This window comes from Sciurus carolinensis, chromosome 12 (assembly GCF_902686445.1).
Source record: "Sciurus carolinensis chromosome 12, mSciCar1.2, whole genome shotgun sequence".
NCBI lineage: Eukaryota > Metazoa > Chordata > Mammalia > Rodentia > Sciuridae > Sciurus > Sciurus carolinensis.
The window spans coordinates 103,411,154-103,431,576 of NC_062224.1; the positions used below are offsets into that span (position 1 = coordinate 103,411,154).

At 43.2% G+C, this 20,423-nt stretch overlaps 1 protein-coding gene across 1 annotated transcript in view; it reads right to left on the reverse strand.

Moving 5' to 3' along the window:
- The window catches only part of Rgsl1 (regulator of G protein signaling like 1), a 68,896-nt gene that overhangs the window by 30,604 nt on the left and 17,869 nt on the right, over positions 1 to 20,423 (reverse strand). The window contains exons 6-11 of the mRNA XM_047519985.1: positions 14,304 to 14,408; positions 13,065 to 13,226; positions 11,003 to 11,967; positions 6,713 to 6,775; positions 6,053 to 6,275; positions 3,184 to 3,291 (exon numbers count right to left, since the gene is read on the reverse strand). Coding sequence (XP_047375941.1) covers positions 3,184 to 3,291; positions 6,053 to 6,275; positions 6,713 to 6,775; positions 11,003 to 11,967; positions 13,065 to 13,226; positions 14,304 to 14,408 — 1,626 coding nt within the window. The remainder of the gene's footprint in view (positions 1 to 3,183; positions 3,292 to 6,052; positions 6,276 to 6,712; positions 6,776 to 11,002; positions 11,968 to 13,064; positions 13,227 to 14,303; positions 14,409 to 20,423) is intronic.

Here is a 20,423-nt window from a genome sequence, read left to right on the forward strand (position 1 = left end):
ATTATTAGGGCGGAACAAGTAAGTGATAACACCAAACGGAAGAACGAACCAAAGTAACACAGAAGGATGTCCGATCCCAGGTAGGGTGAGAAGAACTTCCCCATGAGACTTCCCTGCCCTGGGTTCTGAAGCCCAACCAGGTGAGTAGGGTCAGAACTGAAGCAGGATGAGCAGGACATAATGGAAATTCTGGCCCCATGTGGGGAGTCTGAGTCGGGCGAGATGAACTCAGGCTGGAGTACAGGGGGCAAGCCGGTGCGCGGTACTGGAATTTGGGCAGAGTGAGAAGGATATCCCACTCGGTGTGGCCCATGAGGGACCAAAACCTGCACAGGTTGGGACTCCATTTAAAGGGCTAACTTGGTGAAGGGTGACAGAGTAAAAGCGGAAGGAGAAAAGCATCCACAGAAGGAACGGATAAGGCCAGGCATGCGGAAGGTGACCACGCAGAGTGGTGGCCCGGCACAGGTAGTCAGAGGGAGCAGAGTGAGGAGGGATCTCCTCAGAGAAGGTGCCTGGAGGTGCTCGGGCACCCGTGCATGGAGCCCAGGTAAGGGGAAAAGAGCATTTGGGAGGAGAACAGGGTGGAGTGGAGACAGAGGATCAGTCACAAGACGAGGGTGAGTCAATTAAGTAAAATTGAGAATATGGGAGTCAGGTTTCTCATCGTCAGAGAAGAAATATGGAAAAAGAGAAAACTAGAGTGAGCCAAATAGTGTTGGATTGAATCGAGGGTATTAATGTTAGCTCAAAACTTTCAATGTATGGAGAGGATCAGAAGTAAGCACAGACATCAATTTATCTCTATGGGCACACATACGTATACATGCTCTCCGGCTCTGTCCATTGAGAAGAACCGATTGCAGCAACATCCTCAATAGCACAAAAACCCAACTAGACAGGATCAATCAGCCAGTTGATGCCAGCAAGTCTCTGAGCCCATTAACAGTACCAGTACCTAGATGGCCAGGATGGAGTGTTCATAGGGTTGGCTTAGCTATGGCTGCTGCCAAACATTCAACCTGCCACCAAGAGTGACAAATACAGAGCCCCCAGTACATTAGCATCCATAACAAAGATAATTAAAATTAATTCCACCCTTTTCCTATAAGCTACATTTCTACTTTCATTAGACCAATTATCTACTTGGTGATAAATAAATTACCCTTGCATCCCTTACAGTTCATTACCATTGCATCCCTTATAACCTGGAAGGAGTAGCAATTCATCTCCACTGAAACTGAGAAGGAGGCCTACTTGCAAGGCCTCAGTCAGCACTGTTCTCCAGGGCTGATGAGCATTTGATCCCTAGACAGAATCTCACATAACTCTCACCAGAGAATACGCTTGCAGCAAAGCAAGCATGCAATGCCACTAGGTCCCAGCATGATGGGATCTGCCTGTTCTTTGAGAGCTGCTGGCTTGATAGGGTGATAGAGTTATTTTTTGAAAGTATAGCCACGAATCTGGTTTGGAGACGATACCTGGGTAAAATGGAACATCAACCCCTAGAATAAATCAAAGACTATATGAAGCACTGTATCCCTAGCAGGTAGAGTACATGGTCCTGAGAACCAAAGAATGAAAGTAGAAATGTTCCATTTACCAATAATCAGTGACTTACCTAGAGAAATCTGTCATCCTCAAAACTTGAGGTTCTTTTAGGTCTAAACTAGTGCTTTCCAATAAAATATTGTGTAAGCTACATATATGATTTAAAATTCCCAGGAGACACATTTAAAAAATATTACAGGAAAAGGGTGGAATTAATTTTAATACCATATTTTATTCAACCCATTTTTTTCAGTCACATTTCAAAAACTCAGTGACCACATGGTGTGTGGATCCTGTATACAGTGCCAGTCTAGAGATTCTGCTTCCTTGAGAGGGAATGTTCCTAGAAGACAGAGTAGGTGTCCATTCACTTTAAACTCTTCATGCCAAGAGGCCAGCAGGCAACAAAGGTCATTATACTGATAGAATAAGTGACCCTAATTACTGGGATCATGAGAATTCACTTGTCACTTGTGGTACTCTCTAGTTCAATTTTGATTATAAATTGATGAAGGAAGTGTCCATAGCCCAAGAAGTCATGATGACCAGAGGCTCAGAGACATCAGGGATGAAACTCGTCCCCGAAGACCAGCAGAGATACTGGTTGTCCAAGAGGAGAATATAGGATGGAGGAGAAGAGAAGAATTAGCATTAGAAAAATTATAGTAGTGTAGGCCAACCTTTCTAGAATAAGTTCCCAAGGAAAAGAAACCAACCCAGTCCCCAGAGAAGGTATTCTGGGATGGGATGAAATTACTATACAAAGCAAGCAGGCGGTAGTAGGTGCTACTGAATGCTGTCTACGTCCTCTCTTTAGGATCAAAGCATTCACCCCTAACTGCCTGGAGTGCTGGCTGCTGGTGGTTCCCACTGAGCTCCCTCTGGGAGCTGCCCAGCCAAAGGAAACTGGCTGACCCAAATTATATCCGCCCCAGAGGTGTCCACCTCCCATCTGGGTCCACGTCAAAGTTCAAAGACTCAGGTCCCTTGCTCCAGTGAGGGACAACTCTGGAGGGCCATCCTAGCTTTGGGATTTCCTATGTGATCTGCCAACTGCCTCACAGTTGACAGTCCACCTCTACCTCTGCCCAGTGCTGCTCTCCTCACTCCTTTAGAGGAGCTGTTCCCAGGAAGACCCCTAACAAACGTCCTTCCACAATCCCTGACTCCAGGAAACTTGGCAGGAGAAGAATACACAGCATGTGAAACCCCTAGTCGACAGGAAATTAGGAATGAATAATCTTAATCATCACTATGTTTGATAATTTATAATTACATCTCATTTTCCTAATACCCTCCCCTATGGTGTTGTGGGAGGCGAAAAAGAAAGAAAAAGGGAGGAAGGAAGGAAGGAAGGAAGGAAGGAAGGAAGGAAGGAAGGAAGGAAGGAAGGAAGGAAGGAAGGGAGGGAGGGAGGGAGAGAGGGAGGGAAGGAAGGAAGGAAGGAAGGAAGGAAGGAAGGAAGGAAGGAAGGGAGGGAGGAAAGGGAGGGAGGGTCAATACCTTTTGACCACATCTCCGTGACAAAGTATGGTTCCTCTTTGGATTTTTGTCCCCCGAGTTTGAAAATTTTCTTAGATTTGAGAAAACCTAATAGCTTCAAATCTACCCACGAGTTTAAACACTTGCCTAAGTTAGGTACTTTCTCACAGTATAATTTGTAGTCCTCACTGATCTTCTTTATGGCCAGCTTTGGATACTTAAAGCAGAGTTCCTCGAAGGTCAATTTGTTTATGTCTGTGAAGTAAGAGAAAACAGAGATAGTGTCTAGTTATCCACTCCAGGTTCAAAGACTTATTTACTTTTCTTGGGCATATGGCTGTAAAACGTAACTTAAATAGGACAACAGTGTTTTGGTGGAAGGCTTACATAAAGAACACAAGAGTTTTCTAAGCCAAATTAGGAGCAAGGAAACACAGGCTTCTCCCCTCTAGAATGGGAGGATTCTGCCCTCTGGAGGGCCTGGCCCATGGAGATTTTCTGCCTGAGAGAAGCTAGCATACAGATACATGATGTAGAAAGAGCTACTAATTGTTGACGCATATATAAGAGACATCTCATTCAGATGACTGGTGACCATTCAAAGCAACCATCTTTTGTAAGGTGGAGTTTGGAATGACTCTCAAATATTTTGCTATTTCTTCAGAAATTTGATGTACTTAAGGATAATACATGGCAAATAATGTGAGGACCATTCTTGTTCTTGGCCTTGACTTCTGGAATTAATTTTAGAACTGGCAGTTCATATATCCAAATAGCATCAATAATGGCAAATCATTGTACTTTAGGGTGTTTTTTTTTTTTTTTTCTTTCTAAAAACAGCCATACATGATTTCTGGTAATGCATTGTGAATTGAGAGGTAATATCTTTGTATCAAAAATGTGGTGGGACAAGAAGGCTGAGCTAGCAAGGGAAATTTTAGAATGTTCTGGACTGTAGAAACAAAAACGCAGCACTTGGTCTCCTCGCAAGAGGAATCCACTGCTTTGTGTTGACTTCTGGTGTTCACAGTTCATCCAGTTGCACAGAGTTCTTCTGGATGGCTCCACTCAGTCCAGTACTTAATGCCACTCTCCTCTTGTCATTCCCGCCATCTGTCGGTCAGGACCATCCAGCCACCGCGGTGAGAGTGGCAGGTTGTTTCTCAGTGGATCCAGGTTTCTAGGCCCGGGTCAAACCCTCCCTCACCAAGCAACCTTGGCAAAGTCCCTTCACCTTCCTGGGACTCTGTTTCTCCACGTAAAAGGTGAGAGCATCCTAGCTCTGGCGCTCTGTGACTTTATAGTGCAGTGTGAGTGGAAGCTTCAGCCTGCCTGGGATTCAAGGCCCCGATTTGAACAAATACAAAGAAAGTCTTCATCAGGGCAGACTTGTGCTCCCGGGAGCAGTGGTAAAGGAAGTGAAGCAGCTTGCTGAGAGAGGAAGGAATCTGTGGAGCACGGTTCTCCCTCTTCCTGGCCATGCCTGACTCTCCAGAGGCCCCCAGCTAATGCCCATCACCCAGCATGCTTGTGGTGTTGTTCACCGCCATCCTGTCTTCCACTTTTGTCATGGTTTCTGGGAGAAATTCTGGAAAGTTCAGGTTTCAGAGGGAAGGCATAACTGCTGAGGTAAAAAAAGAGGGCCTGTTCATGCTAGATTTAAATAACTATGCCCAAGCATGGCTCCAAGGGGTGATCTTACCCAGCATTGAACTCAGAGGCACTTAACCTCTGAGCCACATCCCCAGCCCTTTTTTACACTTTATTTTGAGACAAGGTGTCATGAAGTTGCTTAGGGCCTTGCTAAGTTTCTGAGTCTGGCTTTGAACTTGCAATCCTGAGCCACCTGCTTTCTTTTATTACCACTAATCTTCTCAGTGACCCAGCCAACTACAGGCCTTTCTCCCTATTCTATAGCTGCATAAGTGAAGTTCAGAAAGATGAAGTAACCTGCCCAAGGTCACCAAGTAAGTGGCATTTACAAAAACTTCTGCTTATTCCTACTTTGACAGTGTTTTTCAGAGTATAGGTCAGGACTTATTAGTATGTCCAAAGATGAACTGAGGCATCGTTAGCTTTTACAACATGAAATAGGATCAAACAGAATGCTAGATACCTCTTCTTATGTAATAAGGGTAACTATTACTTTGTGAAAAAATTTTTCCGTGTATGTGCATACATTTATGTAGTCATATATTTCAGGAATCGTGAGGTCAGCTGTATTTAATGTGGATTGAAGTTTGAGAAATCTTGCAGTTCTCCAACTGCCTCAGCACTGATAATTCAATAATAAAATGTATTTGAACTTGAATAATGCTTGCCAACATTAATTGGGCTCTTGCCATTGCCAAACACTGTGATGAGAGCTTTCATAGATGACCTGGAGTTACCTTCAGAAATCGGTTATTATTTCCATTTTGCAGATGAGAAAACTGGGAGTTAAGCAGAGGTTAAGTACATTGCTCAAGTAAACACAGTCCACAGTGGAGCCAGGATATAATCCCAGACCTCAGGGACAAAAGTGCTCCCAACCTCTTCTCTCCTCTGCCTGGGTGGGCTGGTGAGATATGTTAGGGGAGGTAGGTGGCTAAAATCTTTCATAGAAACACCCTTGGGACCTGGTTCTGGGAGTCAGGTGGTGAGGTGGAATGTTAGATGCATCAACCTAAAAGTTCGTTGTTAACAGTGGAGATGTTTGAATGGGCAGGAGTCTGCCAAGGTGAGCTGCTCTGGCTTCCTCAGAACCAGTAGGGGGCGCAGCAGTCTGCCAGAATTCAAAGCTGGCCTCTCAGGGTGGTTGGGACTTTGGGGAGATAATCCTCTCTGGGCCTCAGTTACTTAGAAAATTAACTGCCTAGGTTATTTTAAAGATCAAACGTGGTAATTTTTGTATCCCACAGTGCTGACACACAGTAAATAATCACTGTTAAATAATTAAAAATTTTCAGTTTCCTAGAAGGGTAAACAAACAAATAACAACAACAACAACAAAAGAAGCCCCAGCAACATATCTTACCTTCCAGAAACACTGGAGACTGCAGTTCTACCCGGAGAGACCCAGCTTGGCGGAGGTCCTCAGTAGCTACCTTTGGCCACTGCATAGAATCCATTTCCTCCATGTTCGCCAAGGCCTGGCTTAACTCCAGAGATTGCTGAATCCTCTTATAAAGAAGAATGTTCTCTTCTTTGCTTATAGATTTTCTTTTATGCCCCCGGGCTTTGATGAACCCAGTCTGAGTCTAAGAGAAGCCGGTGGGGAGCCGGCAGTGTTTGACACAGGAATTAGACCAGAAGCAGGAGTTTTGTAATGCCTCAGTCCTCCTTACCCCGTTACACAGCCTTGTGCTGACTGTCTTCAGTCTATTAAGAGCCAGTGCTCTCTTACACACTGGCCCCCACCCTCTTTTAATCAAACCCATTTTCCAAAAGGGAAACATTTCTCTGTGAGTCTGACTTCTTCAAAGTCAGCTTTACACTGAGTCTTTTTCCTTGAGTGGTTTTTATCTTTAGAATATGGGGGACTGTGCCAATCTCCAGTTGCCTCCAGGAAGAAGTCATAATTTCATTTACTTTGACAAGTAAGTCTTCTAAAACCACCTTCTCCTGTTCCCTCAACCAAATAAGACTTCTCTTTCCTCAATCCCACAATTCCTCCCCAACCCAAAGTCCCTCCTACTGTGAAAATGAGAAACCAGTAGTCCTCTTCATTCAGGAACTCATTATAGTAGGGGCTGAGTATCTAAAATCCAAACACAACACAAGAATTAGGAGGTGATGCTCAGCTTGCTGAATCTTTCCATTTTGTGTCCCCTGTGGAGCAGTTAGGCTGTGGATTCTCGAGTCTCCAAATTAGAGATCCGAAGGCACTGCACACATCAGCTATGACCAACCAATAGGTAAGCCTGCATTTCTCTGAACATAACAGCTCATAGACTAAGCCTCCAAGGAGAGCAATAAATACACACTTAAAAGGAGACATAATCATCTACACAACAATTATGTAACATCTGCATACCACTTGGTTCTTTTCCAAAGTACTGTCTTATGATTCTCAAAATGACCCAGAAAACCAAGCAACTCCTTTGATGTTCCTGCTCTTACATCTCCCACTTGAAGATCTTACACCCTTGGGAACAGCATTTCATACCTTAAATGACAAAAGCTATGCATTAGTGCTTGGCTAAATTTGTTAATGCACCCTCTCATTTTCATTTATTTCTTTGACAAATATTTTCAGAGTGGCTGCTCTGTGCCAGGTGCTGTGCCGATTGCTGGAAGTACGGAGATGGATGGGCTCTGAGCCCTGTTCCAAGGAGCTCGCCTCCCAGGAGGCTGGGCAGCAGCATGACACATGCTGTGATAGATACATGGACAACATTACGTGGGCACAGAAAGGAGGGAACTATGGCTCACGCTCTAGTCAGGAAAAATCCAGGAAGAATTCATAAAGACGGGGAAATTTAAATTAGAATTTGCACTTTGCAGGATAAGCAGACGTCCGCCACAGGCAAGTTGAGTACAGGGCACTCCAGGCAGCGGAACGGGCTCAGGCGAAGGTACAGAAATGGGACAGGTTGGAGAATGGTGGGAAAACCACAAGGACCTGTGGAGTGGCAAGAGATGAGGCAGGGAGGGTGGCTGTACTGTGCATGAAGGACGCGAATGTCTGGCTAAGTAAACGGGGCATGATTTTGCAGGTAATGAGTTGCCAGTAATAACATTTTAAAAACATAAGATTCTCTCCATAAACCACCCCAATCATGCTGCCAAAAGGTGAGTTTAAAGGTACAGTGTGTACATATATATATATATGTATATATATGTGTGTGTGTTTTGTGTGTGTGTCTGTGTGTGTGTGTGTGTATATATATATATATATATATATATATATATATTTTTTTTTTTTTTTAGCGATGTAACAGATCTGAGTTCTTGGGGGACTGGAGTGAAGATTATTCCTGAGCAAACACAGCTCACTTATTGAATCCTGGCAGTAAATATATAATGTAATATAATGCCATTGACTAATGAATAAGCTCTAAGCTCTAAATATATATTAAATATGAATGGTAACAGAGCATAGTGAAGTGAATACCCTATTAGTGTCCCTTCCAGTTTACAAGATTTATGACTGTAATATTTAATGAATAAATCATCAAACTGGCTTAAGAAGTTATACTTAATAGAGAATTTTTCATTTGAAAAGATAATCACGTAACAGCAAAATAACAGTAACGGATAATAAATACAATAAAATAGTATTTAAAAACCTTATCCTTGTTTTTTGTAGTGGTATATTAGAGTTTCTTTCAGATCGAGTGTGTTCATCACTTGATAAACTTCCCTGGCCCCTCCTCAGAGCAGTGTGTGAGGTGATAGACCAAGAAGCACGTTTTATTTCAGGTGTTTGGGGTATCTGGTCTCTGTTGGAAGTACTCTGTTCTGCAGTTGTGGCATGTGACAGTGTGTAAACAAATGGGTATAGTTGTGTTGCAATAAAACTTTATTTGTAGATGTGGAAATTTGGATTTTATATAATATCTCTGTGTCATGTTACATTTCTCTTTTCATGTTTTTCTACCATTTAAAATATGTAAAGCAATCTTGTAGGTTGCTGGTCACACAAGTGCACATGGTAAACTGAATTTGGCTCCTGGGTTATAGTTTGCTAACCTTGCAATAGACTGAGAAGGAATCTGATCACTGACTCAGCACTTGTCAGCAAACCACAGAGAGGCTTTTGGTCTTGGTCCACTGTCTGTATAATAAGAGGGAGGATGAGAGAAACTTGAGAGGCCCTGTTCTGGTCTAAGGTTCTATGGGTCTGAAAAGGGTTGGAAGAGAGTAAATATTTGTGTACATACTACTTTCTGGACATTGTATACTTAAGTGTCTTTATTAAAGAGAGTCATATAACCTCCAATGTACTGATGAGGAAATCAAGGATCAGAAGTGCCCAGGTAGAAACCTAAGACCAAATTTTGAAAGTAGAGATGTTATAATCAAAACTCACTTTTGTCTGCCCCTCTCACTAAATCTCAGTGTTCTTTGTACCTTTAGTCTTATTTTCTTTAAAGTTTTTTAATCATGGTAAAATATATATAACACAAAATTTTCCAATTAACTATTTTAAGTGAACGATTCAGTGACATTAACTATATGTACAATGTATGTACAATCATTTCTTTTTCCAAAGATTTTTCATCACCCCAAACAGAAACTCTAACCTCTAAGAAGTTACTCCCCATTTTCCTCCTCTACGCTCTTGGTAACCTCTAATCTACTTTCTGTTAGATTCTCTCTTTATCTAATTAAGGAACTTTTTGTTTAATTACTTGCCATCCTAATTAGCCTCTCACATATCTCTGCCAGTGTCTATAGAACTCCTTGCTCTGTGCTGAGGATGAGAGTTGTTCTAACAAGGGGAGGGAGGAGTGGTAGACTTCTGCATAGATTTTTCAGGTTAAGCCAACAGGATTCACCAATATGTTAGACCTGGGTGTGAGAGGAGTAGGTGGATCAAGGATAATATCAAGAGCTTTAGTCTGAGAAACTGTGATAGTCCAATCTTACCTATTTATCAATATTTTCAATATTTTTGCAGGTAGGGGGCTTTACTGTGAAAATCTGTTGATCCAGGAAATACAGCCCCAATCTAAGCCTCTGATCCCACCTCCACAAAAGACAGGGAAGCCCCTAGGGTTTCATTAGTCAAGAATTAGGCTTAGGAAAACTATAGCTGTGGATTTACTGCACTGCTCTGGTCTGATACTCCCTGGATGTCTATCCCCTGGTAATCATGACGTGGGAAATCGAGAAGGACTTGACACTGAGAACACCTGAGTTCTGATCCTGGTTCATCTACTAGCCAGTTTGTATCTTTAGGCTGATTTACTGAGCCTCCCTGAGTCTCAGCTTCCTCATCTGTACAACAAAGACCACAATACAATGCTGTCTGCCTCTTGGAGTTACTAAGACACAGAAGGAGACAAGGTGCATGCACCTGATTTATAAGGCAAATGCATTGTAAGCACTAAATAAGTACATGTTTATATCCATTTTTGCTCCTCCAGAATCTACTCTCTACCCTTTATCTTGCCACACCTTAGCAGATTAACCTGCATAGAGTACACCAAGAGGCTCTCCTATCCTCTGATTGGGTTCACCTCGTGAGGTATCCTGGCAGGAAATAGGAAAGCAGAAGATCCCATCTGGATCACTGTGGACTGGGTATATCTCTTAAGCGATGACTACAGTTCCTGCCGTGTCTCACTCCAGATAGTTTTTTCTCTCCTGATTCTAGTAATTGCTCTCTCTCCTCAGTTCTTCAGGTCTAGGGATAATAAAATGCCCCATCCTCAATAGCTTTGTGGTAGGGATTGTGCTGTCCCCGTGGTTCCCCCACCCCACCCATTGCTCTGTAAGCAGACCCTTTTATTTGGCTCCCATCTGTTATCCAACTTGACTTTTCCAATTTGTTTTCTGTCAAGCCTCTGGTTATACAATAATCATGGGCCTCACTTTTTGTATTCAGGATATTCCTTGGCTTTTATGTAATGTGATGGTATAATAAGTCATTCCTCCCAATTGGTTATCTCCTTGATGGCTCGTTTAGGAAAGGAGGACCCAACTTTTCAATACGTAATGTGTATAACAGAGTTCTTAAAACTTACCTTTAAAATATTCCAATTTTTATAGTTTTGGAAGCCTAAAAATAAGGAAGTAGAGGAGGAAGGGAAGGTGGATACTGACCACTCCCTTGCCGCTCTATTCCACTTCAGAGTTTTGGCTCATTCATGGAAATTTGCAAAACTTGTGCCTTAAAAGATTGAGCAGCTTTTCAATATGTGAAGATTTATGTGGGTATATATCATTAACTCAGCAAGTACAGATGACCAGATAAAGCGTTTGGTCAGTCTCAACTTGAGCTGCAGGAACTAACCCATTTCTTTGAGGCAAGGTTTACCTTGCAGATCTCCTTCTGGGCTTTGGGAATCCAGGGGCTCACATCCCCAGAGGGCAGCAACTTCTTCAGGCCCTGAATAGTTTGAGATTTGAGTGGTAAGCATGGTCCAATCTGCTCATTCAAGTAGAGCTCACAGATCCTGTGGCCCAGCATGTGACGGAAGATGGCGTTCCCGTGCTGCCTGTTACTCATCAGCACACTGATGAAATGGTGCAGGTCCTGCCAAAGGTCCAGGAGTTGTGTCTCCACTTTCAGATTCATCTTCTTGAGGTAGTGCCGAAAGGGACTCCCTGCATAGACATCAGCACACAGGGCCCAATATGTGTACCCCAAGGGGAAGCTTTTCTTGATGGCCTCCTGGATGGTCATCTGTGAGGAGTGATTAATGATAGGGGTGGAAGTCCTCAGAAGGGTAGAGAACTTTGTCTCAAAGAGGCCCTCCATGTGGAGGTAGCCCTTGGATTTCTTCATTGTGGACTTCTTAGCATAGAGACAGTCATTTTCCAGGGAACTGATTATTGTCTCCTTCGGAGCCACTATCTGGGAAGGCATTTGCACAACCGTCTTCTCCTCCGGAGGACTCATCTCCCCTGTTGGCATAGTCCTGCTATCTGGTTTGGGATTTGCTTCCAGAGACCAACGGCCAGTTTCTATCATTTGCCACATCATCTTCTTGGCCTTTCTGCTTGAGTAGTGGTTTTGGCAATGGTGGCTTTTCCTGATGCTCATGTTCAGAGGGAGCTCTCCGGCATGGGTGCAGCAAATGCTGTACAGGCGCGTCTCATACTCCTGCATCAGACACTGGCATGCTTCCTCGCTGGCCATCGCCACCTTGGCATGGGTGTAGAAGTTGGGGAGCCAGTAGCTCTGGAGTTTGAACAGAGCCACTTTCTGCATGTGGCTCAGGGTCTCCCTTCTGGTGGTTGACTGGTTGGGATGCCAGATGGAGAGGTTCAGGAGGGACTCTGGAAAGAATATAGAGAGACGAAGGTGAAAATGACGTAATGATGGCGATGATGATAAGAGAGGTATTAACATTTTCCCGAATGTCTTTGTATATAGCATTATTACATTAGTTCCTCACAGAATTCTGAAAGGTGACAGGGAAGACATAGAGTGGATGCATTTTTAGGTTTTTCTCAGTACACAGTGACCTTTTTCTCTGATTATCTTTCTTCTACCCCATAGAAATGAGGCATATTATGGAACTCCTTGAATACCTTTTAGACTAATGAATGTTACTGTAAAGAAGAGCAAAAAGTATAAGAAAGGATCATTAAGAATAAGTGATACATATATTTGAATGGGATTCTTCAGGATCAGATATGACCAAAGGAAGGGATTTGGACTGGATAATTTGAAAGAGTCAAATCCTTCAAATAATGGTCCTTACTAGCCTGGGGATTTTAATGTTATCATTTTTTCAATTATCTATATGAATAGAGAGGAATATAGCTAATCCCAAGCAGCGGATCTTCTGGAACACATTGGTATTTGGGTTTGAAATGCCTTCTTATTTAGCAAATAAATAAACACAGGTGGATCTGATGTTCTAAAGAGAGGGTTGACAAACTTTTCATGTAAAGGACCAGGTAGTAAATATCTTGGGCTTTGTGAACCACATGTAGTTTGGGTTGCATAGTCTTCTTCCTCTTCTTCAAACTCTTTAAAAATTAAAAACATTCTTTGCTTATAGGCACATATATTGCTTTTTGACCCATGGGCTATAATTTGTTCTAGGGAATCCCAGAGAGAGCTGTGCAGGCTCAGAAGATATAGGAACTTTTCAATTACTCTGTTCCAATTCATCTGCTCTCCTTCTAGTCAACCTTTGCTGCCAGGTAATATCTCAGGTAGAGGCAAGCACCAGCCTACCTGAGGATGATTGGTCTTTTGTACTCTTTACCCAGTTAAGGGTTGGGGATCCCCGCCCCCCCGATACCTAGCGAATGCAGAGGGTGGCAGTCTGAAAAGCAGAAGACTAGGGGCTCTCAGATGCTGGATTGATTTTTTGGTTCCATCCCCCAAGAATTTCACTTCAAATATACTTTATAATTCTTACTGATGTTCACATTGCAGAGAGTTACTACCCTGGATCCCTCCTGCAGATGGGTGGCCTTCAGCACAAAAAGGAGGGACAGGTAGTAGTCTCTCATTTTCAGGTCCGTCTCATCTATGCTCAGGATCTTCTCAGCAAGGATCCAGAAATCCACCAACTCTTCACCTATGGATCAGACAGGATGGATTTGGAGCAGCCTAGTCTTGCCCCATTGGTGGTTGCATCTGGGTGGAGTCCCTTGTATCCCCCACCAACCTATCCAACCACATCATTAGTGATTCCTCAGGGTAAGACATCATCTCCAGAAAAGTCCTAATGTGGGGGAGGATGGGAGCATGGGGAGAAGGGACTTAATGGGTAGTGGTTCTGTGTGACTTTTTTGTTGTTGCTTTTATTAGAAAAACTATCACTTCAGGGAAAACTACAATCATGAGATAGTTGAACTTGGTCCAAAAAATGAAGATCAGAGGGAAAAGAGCATTTCCTAGACCATGGGACACCCTGAACAGCCTGCAGAAGGACACTGGAGTCAAAAGGCAACAAACACCCACATTCCCTATGTTACAGCTTTGCCAGAGCCAAACCAAGTGGCCAACGGAAAGATAGAGCCCGTCTAGTTCTTCTTTACCTGGACAGCCAGGGTTTCACCCTTAAAACGAGGGCCTGTTCCTGTATAAAACTCAACCCTGCTGAACTGGAGTGTCTGACAGTGCCGACGTTTCCAGCTTCCCAGCTCCCAGAAATGACTGGACCCACCAGAAGAGAAAGCAGTGGCCATTTGTTCCGTCTTTCCCCAGCACAGTGGCAGTTTTATAAAGCCCCTGCTCTTTATAGAGCCCTTAAGGGCTCTTGTTCATCTTTAAATCCCAACCTACTAACCCACAGGCTGCCACAAACTGATACCCAATAAATAAAGCTAAGTGATTAAATGAACAAAAGGGACCCCGATTGCTATTATGGATCCCAGTTTTACGGAACTTTTACCCAAACTGTATTATTATTATTATTATTATTATTATTATTATTATTATTATTATTTTGTGGTGCTGGGGATTGAACCCAGGGCCTTGTGCTTGCAAGGCAAGCACTCTACCGACTGAGCTATCTCCCCAGCCCCCAAACTGTATTATTAAACATTTCTCATATTTACCACAGACACACATAGCTGTCCACACGGTTTGCAGGACAACCTGGAAACTATTAAGAAGTCCCCAAGTCCCCAGGAACAACCCAGGAGCCTACCTGCACTGCCCTTGAGGTAGGAGCAGAAGCGCCACATCCCTCTGACTCCGCCAATGCACTTCTCCAGGAGCCACTGGTCTGCCTTCTTCCATCTCATCATCTTGGCTGCCAGGAAACGTCCATGGTGAGAGAGAATGAGTGCTTCCCCTGCCCCAGTCTCAGTCCTGCTCACAGCAGAGCCCCATTCTCTCAGTGTGGGTAAGGAAAAGTGGTCCTGAAATGGGGTGCTTTTGACGTGTGTCAGGTGACCATAGACAAGCGCCCAGTCCACAACTCCAAACGCCCTCCAGCCCGGGCACCTCCCCGTACAGTCTCCACCTGACAGTGATTTTGCCCTCAGTGTATATTTTAATCCACCTTTGCAAATGTCTGCACATAATGAAATGGTAGTTGAGTGTAGCAGGGTATTTGTTATGTTTTACTCCGTGGATGCTCCTGGACCCTAACTTTGCCTGTGGTAGCACATAGTTAATTTCCTTTAGTTAGTGAGCCAAAATTTACCAATGTAACCCCAGGTGGAAATTCTGTTTATTCATTCTTTCAACAAATATTTATTACATGCCAACTAAGTGCCAGACACCATTCTAGGAGATTTGGGTACAACAGCACAGAACAAAAATCCCCAGGAGCTTATATTCTTGTGAAAGAGACAGACAAAAAGCAATAAGCAAGACGAATAAATGCATTCTCCTCTGAGATTAAAGGTTACAAGCACCATAGAAAAAAAGAAGAGTAGCACAAGGTAGAGAAGTGTTGGGAGTGGTGATGGAGGATGGGGGAGCAGTTACTGAGATCAGGGGTCTCTGATGCCCTCATGGCTGTGACATGCCTGGTTCCTGGGAATGTTTCTGTGCAAGGGCACAGATGCCTAGCTGCTGTGGCAATGCCCTGCATGAGGAGGCTGTGCAAGAGCCCTGTCAGTTCTAACCTTGATCTCAGGCACACAGCTCCCGGGAAGAAAGGAATTCATATGCTAGACAACCACAATGTTTCACCGGCTCCCTTCTCCAGTTCCTGCCTGCCTTACAGTAACTTTAAACAATGGACTTTCTTGAGAGCTACACAGAGCTGCTAACATTGTACTTTACAACTGTGAATTATAACTGTGGAAAAGCTACATAGGATGTCCTGGTTTCTGTAACTTTCCTGAACAAAAGAATATTGGTTGCTTAGTCTTTAACCTGATAATGAGACATATATAAATACAGATTGCTGGTGTAACCCTTTAGACCTGCATCTCCATCAGAGAGCAGGCTCCACCTGATTCCAGCTTAGTCTTCAAGATCTGTGTCTGTGAATCTTTATTTTCCAATCCCCCTTTGCCCCTCACTGGACCCAAGAGATTGGTTGTGCTGGTTGAGACAGAGGAGACTGGGGGTTCTGGGGGTATGGACTGGATGAGTGGGAACAATGTAGTATTAAATAGGATCATCAGAGTAGCTTTCATCGAGGGGGTAAGATTTGCACAGACATTTGAGGTGGTGATGGGGAGCCATGTGGACATCTGGAGGAGCATCCAGGTAGAGGGAACAGCCAGTGCAAAGCCTTGAAGTGGTAATGTGTCCTGCATGTTTGATCAGTGTGGCTGGAACAGAGTGATTGAGGGTGGTGAGAAATAGGAGGAGGTGAGGTCAGAGAGGAAGGGGAGCCAGGTCTCTAACACCCTGAAGGTCACTGAAAAGGTGTTGTACTTTGCACTGAGACAGGAGCCACTGGTGGTATGTGTGTGGGGTGGTACTGGCAGAGCAGCAGAGAGACATACTTTGAATTACATCCCCTCCTCCCAATTGTTTATCATGGTAAAATACATTTAACATAAAATTTACCATTTAAACTTTTTTGAAATGTATAGTTTAGTGTTATTAAATAGATTCATACTGCTGTGCAGCCATCACCACCTCCCATCTCTAAAACAGTTTTCTTCTTGTAAAACTAAAACTCGGTATCCATGAAACAATCACTCCTCATTTCCTTTACCTCCTAGCACCAGACAATCATCATCCTGCTTCCTGGGTCTGATTTTGACTACTGTAAGTTCTTCATGTAATGGAATCAAACAGTATTTGTCTTTTTCTGATTGGCTTATTTCTCTTAGCATAATGTCCTCAAATTTCATCCATATCATAGCACATGTCAGAATTTTCTTTTTAAGGCATTATACTATTCCATTGTGTGTATATAGCATTTTTGCTTATCTATCTATTGATGGACACATAGTTGTTTCCATATTTTTGTTATGTAGATAAGGCTGCTATGAATGTGGGTTTACAAATATCTCCAAAGTTTCTGATTATAAATCTGCTAATAAACTTATGAGATCCCCTTGTGACAAGTTGCTCTTTCCTTGCTGCCTTTAAGATTCTCTCTTTGTTTTTGTCTTACAAAAATTTAATTATTGGGTTTTCAAGATGGCGGACTAGTGGGCGGCTGCATTTCATGTTGCTCCAGGACGCAGGATTCAAAAGAGGAGATAGAGAGAAACTTGGGACCAACTCAAAGCTGCCGGGTGAGTCTCTCCAGTTGGGGAGGCATCCCGTGTGGGGCGGTAGCCCCAGAACACAGGGAACTTTGTGAAGTAGAGTTGCTCGGCAAGACGCCCCTCCCCGCACTGGAGTGGTAAACACGAACAACTGGGATCATCGTAGAGGAGGCGGCTCAGCACAGCGCTTGGACTCGGAGCAACCACTGGGGCTCCGAGCGGCTGCCTGAGGAGGAGCTGCGTGGCAAGCTGTTTGGACTCAGAGCAATCGCTTCTGAACACCGGGAGGCTGCCTGGAGGAAGAGGAGAAGTGCAGTGGGTCACTTGGTCTAGGAGTGACTGCATCAGAGCCACAGGCGGTTGCCGGAGGAGGAGGCGAGTGGTGAGTTGTTTGGACTCAAAGCGACCGCTCCTGAACACCAGTGGCCTGCCTGGAGGAGGAGCACGGTGGGTCGCTTGGTCTCTGAGCAACCACTCCTGAACACCCGGGGGGCTACCCTGAGGAGGAGGAGGAGGAACAGGGCAGGTCACTTGGACTCGGAGTAACTGCCTAGGGCTACGGGCTGTTGGCGGGAGGAGGAGACGTGAAGTGAGTTGCTTGGACTCCTAGTGACTGCGTCGGAACACTGGGCGGCTGTCCAGAGGAAGAGGTGTGTGGAGGGTCTCTGGGTCTCGGAGCTATTGTACGGGGCTCCAGGTGGCGGCTCAGAGGAGGGGCCACATAGCCAGGCGATTAGGTGCAGAGCAGGGTCCCAGGACCTAGGCAGCTTCTTGCTGGAAGAGCCACACAGAGACACACCTAGGAGCAGAGTGAAGGTTCCAGGACTGCAGGCAGATTCTCTGAGGAGAGGCAGCCTAAGGAGACTCGTCTGCGAAGGGTGAGGCTCCCAGGCCCAGGAGGTAGGTCTGGGCCCCTGGGAATGCTGCAGAGGAAGACAGTCCAGTCCATGTAGGTGGTAGCTGTAGATTGAGGGGAACCTCTAGGAGGGGAACTGACCAGCGAGACCTCCCCACAGGGTGAGTCTTCCCTGCCGGGTGAGGTTTTCCCACAAGGATGGTAAAACCAGAGACACAGGCCCAAACAGGCCTTGCCTCAGCCCACAGCCTAGTTCCCCTTTGGATGACCATTGGTCAACAAGTGGAGGCACCTCTGCCCACTATCAGGGAATATACCCCACCTGAGGGTCACCAACCCTAGAGAGGCAGCTTCCTTGTGGAGTACCGCATTATCAACTTCCTCCAAGACTGCAGGCTACTGAAGGATAAGAGGGGATATACTAGCAATCTTCAGGGACATTTTAAGTCAATAGAGGAAATCTGCAATATCTTAATGACCCACTGATTCCTGAACAATATGAGAAAACAAGGGAAGAAAATGCCCCAAACAAATCTAGATGTTACATCAATAAAATCCAATGACAGCATGGCAGAAGAAATGACAGAAAGGGAGTTCAGAATGTACATAATTAAAATGATCAGGGAAGCAAACGATGAGATGAAAGAGCAAATGCAGGCATTGAATGATGAGATGAAAGAGCAAATGCAGGCATTCAATGAAAGCACCAATCGACAGTTAAAAGAGCAAATACAGGAAGCAAAAGATCATTTCAATAAAGAGTTAGAGATATTGAAAAAAAACCATACAGAAATCCTTGAAATGAAGGAAACAATAAACCAAATTAAGAACTCCATAGAAAGCATAACCAATAGGATAGAACACCTGGAAGACAGAACCTCAGATACTGAAGACAAAATATTTAACCTTGAAAACAAAGTTGACCAAAGAGAGAAGATGGTAAGAAATCATGAACAGAATCTCCAAGAACTATGGGATATCATGAAAAGGCCAAATTTGAGAATTATTGGGATTGAGGAAGGCTTAGAGAAACAAACCAAAGTAATGAACAATCTATTCAATGAAATAATATCAGAAAATTTCCCAAATCTGAAGAATGAAATGGAAAATCAAGTTCAAGAGGCTTATAGGACTCCAAATACACAAAATTACAACAGACCCACACCAAGGCACATTATAATGAAAATACCTAACATACAAAATAAAGACAGAATTTTAAAGGCTGTGAGAGAAAAGAACCAAATTACATTCAGGGGGAAACCAATACGGATATCAGCAGATTTTTCAATCCAGACCCTAAAAGCTAGAAGGGCCTGGAACAACATTTTTCAAGCTCTGAAAGAAAATGGATGCCAACCAAGAATCTTATACCCAGCAAAACTTACCTTCAAATTTGACGATGAAATTAAATCATTCCATGATAAACAAAAGCTAAAAGAATTTACAAAAAGAAAGCCAGCATTACAGAACATTCTCAGCAAAATATTCCATGAGGAAGAGATAAAAAACAAAGAAGCAAATCAGCAAAGGGAGGAATTATCCTAAAGGAACTGTCAAATAAAGGAGGAACCTAGGTGTGTCAAAAAAAAATGAATAAATAAATAAAATTTAAAAAATGAACTAAATGACCGGGAATACAAATCATATCTCAATAATAACCCTGAATATTAATGGCCTGAATTCATCAATCAAAAGACATAGACTGGCAGATTGGATTAAAAAGAAAGATCCAACAATATGTTGCCTGCAAGAGACTCACCTCATAGAAAGAGATACCCATAGACTAAAGGTGAAAGGATGGGGAAAAACATACCATGCACATGGACTCAGCAAAAAAGCTGGAGTATCCATCCTCATTTCAGATAATGTGGACTTCAAGCCAAAGTTAGTCAGAAGGGATAAAGAAGGACATTTCATATTGCTTAAGGGAAGCATAAAGCAGCAAGATATAACAATCATAAACATCTATGCCCCAAACAGTGGCTCATCCATGTATGTCAAACAAATCCTTCTCAATTTTAGAAACCAAATAGACCACAACACAATAATACTAGGTGATTTTAACATGCCTCTCTCACCACTGGACAGATCTTCCAAACAAAAATTGAACAAAGAAACCATAGATCTCAATAACACAATCAATAATTTAGACTTAACAGACATTTATAGAATATACCATCCAACCAAGAGTGAATACACTTTCGTCTCAGCAGCACATGGATCCTTCTCTAAAATAGACCATATATTATGCCACAAAGCTAATGTTAGCAAATACAAGAAGATAGAGACACCACCTTGTATTCTATCAGATCATAATGGATTGAAGTTAGAAATAAATGAAAGAGTAAAAAACAGAAACTACTCCAACACCTGGAGATTAAACAATATGCTATTATATGATGAATGGATAACAGAAGATATTAGGAAGGAAATTAAAAAATTCTTAGAGGTAAATGAGAACAAAGAAACATCATATCAAAATCTCTGGGACACTATGGAAGCAGTACTTAGAGGAAAATTTATTTCATGGAGCGCATTTAATAAAAGAAGTAAAACTCAACAAACAAACAACCTAACACTACAGCTCAAAGCCCTAGAAAAAGAAGAACGGACCAACACCAAAAGTAGTAGAAGACAGGAAATAGTTAAACTCAGAGCTGAAATCAACGAAATTGAAACAAAAGAAACAATACAAAAAATTGACAAAATAAATAGTTGGTTCTTCGAAAAAATAAACAAAATTGATGAACCTTTAGCCACACTAACAAAGAGAAGACGAGAGAAA